Below are 9170 nucleotides of genomic sequence, written 5' to 3' on the forward strand. Positions count from 1 at the left end.
TGTAGCATCCAAATCAGCCCCATGCCTCGCTCCAACTTGCCACAAACTCTCCAGGTGGATATAGGCCCCAACTTGACACCCCATAATAAGCAGGCACCCCACAACTGATCAGATAACAGTGCACGCTGACACTGAAGGGAGCCCCTAGTGCAATTCCCTCCTTCGAACTTTGCGGAGAGCAGAGTCACCAAAGCCATCTCCCTTCCTCGCCCCCAGTGCCCAGGTCCCCACTGTTCTTTCCCGCACCGGGAGCAGAAGGGGAGCGCCCCACGCCGGGCCCTGCAGCTCCGGGCGCGGCGGTGAGTGTTCCCCAGTCCGCCATCTACCTCCTGAGCCCAAGTCCGAGGACCCAGCTGTGCCCCCACCCCTTGGCCAGATGAACCTTGCCGCCCTCGGAGGGCTTCCCCAGCGCCCGTCTCCCGGGCCAGGGACTTGAATTTAGGGCTGTCAGGCCACTCCTGCCCTCTCCCCGTCTTCCGTTTCCCATTTCTCTCCATTTACCCCGCCCAACTTTTGTACTGATGCAGGCTAGAATTCCGCCCCCAAAGACGGCGGGACAACCTTGTGCTCCCATCCCCTCCTCACCCACTCCCCTCGTCCCGAAGCCCACGATGCCTCACCTCAGGTAGGAACCCCAGCCTGAGGGAGAGTCCTCCCGCCCCGGGAACCCTAACTCTAGCCCTCCGCCGCACCCCAGGGCCCTGGCACCCAGGAGACAGAGGCGCCAAAATAACCCACGGCGCACGGGGCAGGAAGCCGGAGGTCTCAGTCGCCCAGGCCGACGCGCTACAGCGCGCGGGTCTGAGCTCGGCCCCAGCCGGGTGGGGACTACGGGGCGAAGCGAGTCTGGTGCTCGTCCGCCCCCTCGTGGAAGGAGCAGGACACTGCCGAGCTTCGCCGGCTTGCCGCGCTGGACCCCGGCGTCCGGCCAGCCTCCGGCCGCAGCCGACGGGCCGGTGCCCGCGGCCCCGGGGAGAGCGAGCGGCCTTTGGGCGGGAGTCCGTCCCTCTGGGTCCCCAAAAGGATCCAGAAGCGAGTCGGCAGTGAGAGGCCGGACGCCTAGGCCCCCCGAGCGTCTCTCGGTCCCCACCCGGGGCTTTCCCCACCTCCTCGAGGGGAAGCAGCTGGCGGAGCCGTCCGGTCGCAGGACAATGGAAGGAAACGAACTAGAAATCATATCCGCCCTCTTCCCACCCCGCCCGGCCACAGCCCCCCTCTCTGTCGGCCGCGCTGGAGGGGCCTGTCGCTCACACCACACCCTGTGGCTGTCAAAGACCCCAGGGCAGCCCCCGCCCCAAACCCGCTGCCTCCTGGGGCTCCCCCTTTTCTCCCGTAACGCGGTACCTCGGAAGGGGGGCAGCATGGCTGTCTTCGCTCCACCCTGCCACAGGCTCCTGGCGCCCCCTCGCCAGAGCCCCACCCCCCAACTCTCTGCTATCTGCGGCCCTCCGACGACCTAGATCCTGTCTGTCGCCTCGACATCCCTAGCCCCCTCCCCAATTCTAGTGTCCCCACCCTCGACCCCACTTTCGATGACCCCAGACCCACTAGTTCCAACCACGCTGCACTTCTGAGGTCCCGCCCTCGAGACAGAGCCCCCGCCCAGGGCTCACCATCTGGGGAGCGAGGGAGGAAGGAAGGATACGGACCCAGGCGTTCACCCCACCTCCACCCCCGCCCCCGCCATCCCGGCCAGATAAAGGAGCCGAGGCCGAGAGCCGGGAGAGACCCCGCCCCCTCGAGGAGAGGAGCCGCGGCCCCTGCAGGCCGGGGGTAAGCACTAGATGAGGGCTTCTGTGGTTAGGGGGAGATAGCGGCAACTGGGAGGGGTGTGGTCCTGGGCTGGGGTCCCCAGGCAGGTCCCATGCGTGAGATTCGGGAGCACAGCGAAGCTAGGGAAAGCAGAGGTGCTGGGGAAGGGAGGCGCCAGGAATCGAACTCGGGGCGCCTCGCTCCGCAGCCCTCCCACGTCAGCCATCGACGCGGTGGGGCGGGAACCCACCACCCGCTCCAGGCCACTTCGGGTCTGGAGGAGGCGAGAGAGCGACACCTTGATCGGGGAGGAATGCCCAGGATGCCCTGAGCTATGGGGGCCTGTGCGGGGCCGCGGGGCGGGAGGCCCCGGCTGCAGCTGCGCCTCGCGGACGGAGGAAGCCGTCTTTGGACGGCCTGAATTCCCGAACCCTTCCCGCGCAGGCCGGCGTCGCGATGGGATCCCCCGCGGCCCCCGAGGGCGCGCTGGGCTATGTCCGCGAGTTCACACGCCACTCATCCGACGTACTCGGCAACCTGAACGAGCTGCGCCTGCGCGGGATCCTCACTGACGTCACGCTGCTGGTTGGCGGGCAACCCCTCCGAGCGCACAAGGCGGTCCTGATCGCCTGCAGGTTCGAGGGGGCGGGGGGGGGGTGAGGCGGTGCAATAAGGCCGTCAGGAGGGAATCTGATGTCACACCTTCCAGAAGCCGTGGGCGGAGCGTCCCAGAGTTGGGGGGCAGTGATAGCGGGGAGACCACCGCGTGCCCTCTAGTCCCCAGCGTGACCTCTGTGTCTTCCTCTCCAGTGGCTTCTTCTATTCCATTTTCCGGGGCCGAGCGGGCGTCGGGGTGGACGTGCTGTCCCTGCCTGGGGGCCCCGAAGCTGGAGGCTTCGCCCCTCTCCTGGACTTCATGTACACTTCGCGCCTGCGTCTCTCTCCCGCCACTGCACCTGCTGTTCTTGCTGCGGCCACCTACTTGCAGATGGAACATGTGGTCCAGGCGTGCCACCGCTTTATCCAGAGCAGGTGAGGGGACCCTGGCTGGGTGTTCTCAGAGGGTGAGGTGGCACCTTGGCAGTCACAGATTAGCAAATCCACTAAATGTCCATCCTGCTTCTCCCAGCTGTGACCCTCTGGGCATCTCGCTGCGGCCCCTGGTGGCAGAACCCCCCACCCCCTCGAAGGCACCTCCACCAGGCAGCCCCAGGTGCTCCGAAGGACACCCAGACCCACCAACGGAGTCTCGCAGCTGCAGCCAAGGTCCCCCCAGTCCTGCCAGCCCTGACCCCAAGGCCTGCAACTGGAAGAAGTACAAGTTCATCGTGCTGAACTCTCAGGCTTCCCAAGCAGGGAGCCTGGTGGGCGAGAGGAGTTCTGGTCAGCCTTGCCCCCAGGCCAGGCTGCCCAGTGGAGATGAGGCCTCCAGCAGCAGCAGCGAAGAAGGACCCATTCCCGGTCCCCAGAGCAGGTGCAGAATCTGGAACTGGGGAGCAGGACCGTTAAACCCGGGCGGTATGAAGCAGGGAGATGGGGTGGGAGGCAGTGTGCAGACTCTCGCCCACCCAGGGGAGCTGGCCAGAGGCCAGGTGTGGACTCAGTGGGCTGGGGCTGTGGCGGCACAGCGGCTCATGGACCCGCATTGGCTCACCTCCAAAAGATGGACTGTGGCTCCAGATTCTCCAAGAGAAAACCCCTTTTCATATAATCTCCCCTGATCCTTTTCTCTGGGCCTTGCCTTGTGCCTAGGCTGTCTCTGTCTGCTGCCACTGCACAGTTCAAATGTGGGGCACCAGCCAGTACCCCACATCTGCTCGCTCCCCGGGCTCAGGAGACCACCAGATCACCCTCTGAGCAGGCTCGTCCACTGCCAGGTAAGACACCCCCTCCCCGCCCCCCGCCATGTCCTGGCTTTTTTCTTGTGGCTGTTGCAGGCCAGTTTGGACCAATAGGCCTCTCCCAGTGATGCTCGAACTTCACTGCAAATTAAAATCACTTGGGAAGCTTGTAAACAGCAGGTCACCATACAGATCAGAATATCTGGCCGTGGAGAGCAAACACCAGTATGTGGTTTGTTTAAGGTTTGATAGGCGAGTGACAGAGAGACAAAGAGATCCCACACCCACTGGCTCACTCCTCAAATGGCTGCAACAGCCAGGACTGAGCCAGGCCAAAGCCAGGAGCTCCATCTGGGTCTCCCACATGGGTGCAGGGGCCCAACCACTTGGGCCATCCTCTGCTGCTTTCCCAGGTGCTTTAGCAGGGAGCTGGAGTGGGTCAGCCAGGACCCGAGTGGGGGCTCTGATAAGCGATGCTGGTGTCGCGGGTGGCAGCCTCACCCACTGTGCCACAAGCTCTCCAGGTGCAGAGATTGGGACTTTCTGGCCTGTCCCCATCCAGGGCTTGGCAGGAGCCTCTCTGTGGTGAGAGAAGGGAGAGAGGAACAGACCCCGGCCCACGGGGGAGGGCCTCTACCTCCCATTGCCTCTATGGAGTCAGATCCCAGCCCAGCTGACCCACTCTGGGCCCCAAGAAGGCCAGATGAGCCCCTACGGGCGTTTACAGTAAACGGGGTGTTAGGCTCACCGGCACCTAGGAAGCCCTCCGTGAAACCCACCCCTTTGCAGGAAGTGAATTTTTCAGCTGCCAGAACTGTGAGGCTGTGGCTGGGTGTTCATCGGGGCTGGACCCCTTGGCTCCTGGGGAGGAGGACAAGCCCTACAAGTGTCAGCTCTGCCGCTCCGCCTTCCGCTACAAGGGCAACCTGGCCAGTCACCGCACGGTGCACACAGGTAAGGAGGAGAGGGCCCCGGGCCTTGCACCCACCGCGCTGGGCAGCCCAAGCCCCCTGAGCGCGCTTGCTCCTCGCCTGCAGGGGAGAAGCCCTACCACTGCTCCATCTGCGGGGCCCGCTTTAACCGGCCGGCGAACCTGAAAACGCACAGCCGCATCCACTCGGGAGAAAAGCCCTACAAGTGTGAAACGTGCGGCTCGCGCTTCGTGCAGGTAGGCGGCCGCCCCGCCCCGACACGCTTCAAAGGCAAAATCGCCAGATTCGCTATCCCGAGGCGTGCCGTCTAAAGTCCCCTCCCCTCCCCTCCCAGGTGGCGCATCTGCGCGCGCACGTGCTCATCCACACCGGCGAGAAGCCTTATCCCTGCCCCACCTGTGGGACTCGCTTCCGCCACCTGCAGACGCTGAAGAGCCACGTGCGCATCCACACAGGAGAGAAGCCATACCATGTGGGTACCCAGCTTGGCTGGCCCTGGAACTGCCGACCAGGGCTCTGAGACAAGCAGGCCTTGCCGGTCCTGCAGCTCTTGCAATGAGCCGGGTCCCTAAGGATAAAGGGCGGGGCGCGGGGTAGGACCGAGCAGGTGTAGGACTTACAGCTCCTGGGTTGGTGTTATCTGCTGGGAGAGGAGGGACTAATGGGAAAACCTTGGCCAGATAAGGCGGAGCATAAAGATGTGGGAGGACCTGAAGACCAGTGAGTTATCTTTCGGTGGAGAGCTGGGCAGTTCTACGACACTCAACACCTAAAAGGTGGCTGTGGAGGGGGAGGGACCTGACCCGGATGTTCTTCCACAGTGCGACCCCTGCGGCCTGCATTTCCGGCACAAGAGTCAACTTCGCCTGCATCTGCGCCAGAAGCATGGAGCTGCTACCAACACCAAAGTGCACTACCACGTTCTGGGGGGCCCCTAGCCGAGCGCGGGCCTGGACCCCACTTGCTTCCTAAGAGCCAGGAAGGCTGCAGGTGCAGGCGAGGGGGTGGGCAAGGCCACTTCTGGCATCGGAAACTGCTGCCACCTTCCTTCCTTGCTGGGGAGAGCAGGGGTGGCAGATCCTGGCTAGATCTGCCTCTGTTTTGCTGGTCAAAACCTCTTCCCCACAATGTGGATTGTCTAGGCAGGGGCTGGCGGAAGAGAAAGACTGGCGGTCTGGTTTCCTTAGAGGGAACAGCCCTCCAGCTGCAGCCCCCATCTCGCTGGGTTTCTCTGTACATATAATTTATTGAGGCCTTTGGGTGGCACCAGGGCCGTCTCTATGGCGTCTCCCACTTCCCTGTTCCACAAGTGTGATCAAACGTGACCCAAGACACAGAAGGTGAGGTCACGGCTCTGCTGGCAGAGATTAGCACTTGACTCTGTCTCCTGGCTGAAGTGCTTCATATTGTTCTTGTCATAACTTTTATCTTTAGAATTGTCCTTTCTCCTGTCTGTTTGCTTTAAACAGAGAAAGGGGTTCTTTGTGTCCTGGCCCTCCTGTTCGAGGTCTGGAACCTTTATTTGTTTGAGGGCAGCTCTGGGAACATGTGGGACTGTGGGATTGGGTCAGGCTCCCTCCTAGGTGCTGTAGGTTCTTCTAGCTGGCTAGACATGGATGTAGAGTTTTGTTTTTTTGTTTTTTGTTTTTTGTGTTTTTTTTGTTTTTACCCTCCCTGTTCACAGGTAATGGGAACCTCTATAGAGCTATGAAATGCCTCCTGAAGACTGGGGGTGCAGGCTGGATTCTGTGTCGCCCCCAGTGGAGGCCGGTAGGGTGGCCCAGAACCCATGCTGTCCATTGAACCGGTCACCTGGGTCTGTTTCCACAGTAGCCATCTCTCACGGTAGAGCTCACCCAAGGGCTAGGGCTAAGCCCATAATCACTGGGACCCGTTCTTAGTGCTGAGTTGAGTCCTCCCTGGGGGAGGGAGCTGGCATTCCCTGTCAGACACGATGTAAGCTTTTCAGATTCTGCCCAGTCTCTTGAATGCCCACGACTTAGGGGAGAATCACACAACTCGTCACCGTCACTGGGAGGTAACGCATCATGAGCCCCCCTTTGCTGCAGAGGCATCCGCGTTTGAATGTTCCTTGGGGTTCTCGCTACCTGAAATGGGCCCTTGCTTCCTTTAATGGGTTTTTGGACATCTTCCGGCAAGTGTCCAAATTCCAGAAACTTCTTTGCCTCTAGAAGTCACAGGTGCTTGGTCACTTTCTTACCATGGAAAAGCTGGGTCTGTGACCCAGTCTTCCCCTCCCTGCATTCCTGTCTAGTGCCTCCCACAGGAAGACAAGGGGCTGAGTTCCATTCTGGGTTTGTTGTGGTTTGGGATTACTGGAGGGATGAGATGTAAGAGATTGGAAAGGCTGGGTCAAAGGCCCGAAAGTTGAGTTTCCAGGTTCGGAGTAAGAAGTTGGCTGAGGGTTGTGGTTTTTGGTGGAGGCCAAGTAGGTAGAAAGTTAGGAATGGGGTTGTCTCTTGGCTGGCTGGAGTGTCTGGATGTAGGTAATGTTCTGAGTCCTTGGGGCCTATTTGATGATAAGATTGGGGGGGGGGGTGGAAGGTAGGAAGCACTTTTGACTTTGTGCACCAGAACTTCAGGATAAGTCACTTGGGGACTGGTGAGAAGGCTACTCTTCTCCTTCTTCCCCTCCTACTCCCCACCACCCCATCCCAGAACTGAGGGAGGAAGAAGAAGGGTGGTGTGAGAAGGAAACCTGATTTCTCTTTAGCAGACTGGATGGGGAGGTGGAGAGCTCCTGGGGGTGGAGATGTTAGATTTTGCAAAATCAGATCCTTGGAATAAAGAAGCCTCTCTGTGCCACCTGCTGTGTCTTGGGTTCTTGCCTAAGGGGGAATCTGGGGGCTGAGGGAGAGAGTTCTTCCCTCCTGGATAACATCTTGGACTGCGAATCCATGCCATTGTCCCATCCCGGCAGACATCTTAAATGGTCCTTGTTCTCCCTTTCGCTGCCCTTGCCTTCCGGCTCATTGTGTAGGAACCAGTGACTTCATGAAGTTTCTCCGGAGGCACCTGCATCCTGCTGCTCTCCAGTCACTTCCTGCCTGACGTGTGGAGGTGGCAGGAAGGGACCGAACAGCCACTCACTAGTTATGCCAAGAGACTAGGAGATGCATCTGTACTGGGGATCTCTTTTTAATATAAGATTTATTTTTATTTATTTGAAAGAGTTACAGGGGAGTGGGGGATTGAGAGAGAAAATCTTCCATCCACTGGTTCACTCCCCAGATGGCCGAAATGGCTGAGGCTGGTCCAGACCAAAGTCAGGAACCAGGAGCTTCTTCTGGGTCTCCCATGTAGGTGCAGGGGTCCAGGCACTTGGGCCATCTTCTACTGCTTTCCTAGGTGCATTAACAGGGAGCTGGATCGGAATTGGAGAAGAAAGGTCTTCAACCAGCATCCGTATGGGATGCCAGTGCCGCAGAGGCTTAACTTGCTAAGCATAGTGCTGGCCGCTGTGCTGGGGATCTTAATGCTTGGGACACCCGCACTTCCACCCCTATGACCAAGAAAAATGCATAGGAGTTGGGTCCCAAAAGGACAACAGGGGCTGGAGGCAGCAGTGAGAAAACTATGCAGCCAGGGCCAACATGTCAACCCCACCCTTCCCCAGGAATGAGATCTTGGCCTCCATCTAGCGTCGGAGGCATGCAGCCCTCCCACTCTTACCTTGTCTTCCTTGTGTCCTGGGTGCACACTCTGCTCTGCCCCCATGGCCAGGGTCACTAATTCCCTTTGGGCTCCCTTTGGGCCTTAAATTCCTCATTTGTGGAAAAAAGCCAGTTACCATGGTCTGCAATTCCCGCCAACATTTAGCTCATGGTTGTGTTTCTTAATCTTTTAAAACTCATGACCTGGATTAGACTTCAAAACAAAACAAAAAACTAAACTAAAACCTTCCACTCCAGCTTATGGCCTGCTGATAATCAGACCAGCTAATATTATCTCCTGCAACATGAGATGTTCTTTATCGCCTGCTAAAGGAAGCATTTTCATTCACATGTTTTCTAATTGAACCCCCCCAACATTGCTAAAAGGTAGGTACTAGTATCTGTAATCCACAGATAATGAGGAAACCCACTGAGAGAGGTTCAGTATCCTGACCAGGTTAATAAGTGATGAAGCGGAGGCTGGAACTGTGATCTAGTTCCAAAGACTGAGCTATTAAACACTGTTGCACGGCCGTACCGATTGCTGCATCTCAGAGAGAGAGAGAGAGATTTACAGATGCTTATTTCCATTTCCCACATATGAGATGATAGGCTCACTGTCTCACCCCCATTCTCGTTTGCCTTTTCTGGAGTCCACGGTTCAAGGTCAGCGTCCCAGGGAGCTTGACTTAGAAGGAGGGGGAAGCTCAGGTGGCTCCTGCCGTGGACTCAGGGAGGCTGGTGGACTCCAGGACTGGGGGCCTCGGAGTACTGGTTGGTTGGGAGGGGTGGCCACTCCAGTGGCCAGTCGTAGCCTTTCCCTGTAATCGCTCCCATCAGGAGATCAACGACCCTAGCTAGGAAGTGGTTGTGGCTAGAAAGGTTCCAGCCCCAATGAGGAAGAGGTGGGTGGTGCGAGTATTGGTTCCCCCTCAACCCCCAGCTCGCGGCCGCCCTTCCTTTCCTGGGTT

General features: G+C 59.0%; 1 protein-coding gene across 1 annotated transcript; it reads left to right on the forward strand.

The window, feature by feature from the left end:
- The first annotated feature begins 1656 nt into the window (after positions 1–1656).
- Positions 1657–7351, forward strand: BCL6B (BCL6B transcription repressor). The gene is made up of 9 exons (XM_051825296.2): positions 1657–1773; positions 2197–2387; positions 2563–2784; positions 2882–3226; positions 3505–3629; positions 4383–4547; positions 4631–4761; positions 4860–4997; positions 5347–7351. The coding sequence occupies exons 2-9, from the start codon at positions 2209–2211 to the stop codon at positions 5461–5463; spliced, it is 1422 nt and encodes a 473-aa protein (XP_051681256.1). The 5' UTR covers positions 1657–1773; positions 2197–2208; the 3' UTR covers positions 5464–7351.
- The last annotated feature ends 1819 nt before the right edge of the window (positions 7352–9170 follow it).

The sequence above is a fragment of the Oryctolagus cuniculus genome, chromosome 17 (genome assembly GCF_964237555.1).
Source record: "Oryctolagus cuniculus chromosome 17, mOryCun1.1, whole genome shotgun sequence".
NCBI lineage: Eukaryota > Metazoa > Chordata > Mammalia > Lagomorpha > Leporidae > Oryctolagus > Oryctolagus cuniculus.

Excerpts from the sequence above, each read along its gene's own strand:
- BCL6B (XM_051825296.2), top strand. The coding sequence starts at position 2,209 with ATGGGATCCCCCGCGGCCCCCGAGGGCGCGCTGGGCTATGTCCGCGAG. Across the intron at positions 2,785-2,881 it reads CACCGCTTTATCCAGAGCAG|CTGTGACCCTCTGGGCATCT; the intron begins GTGAGGGGACCC and ends TGCTTCTCCCAG. Across the intron at positions 3,630-4,382 it reads GCAGGCTCGTCCACTGCCAG|GAAGTGAATTTTTCAGCTGC; the intron begins GTAAGACACCCC and ends ACCCCTTTGCAG.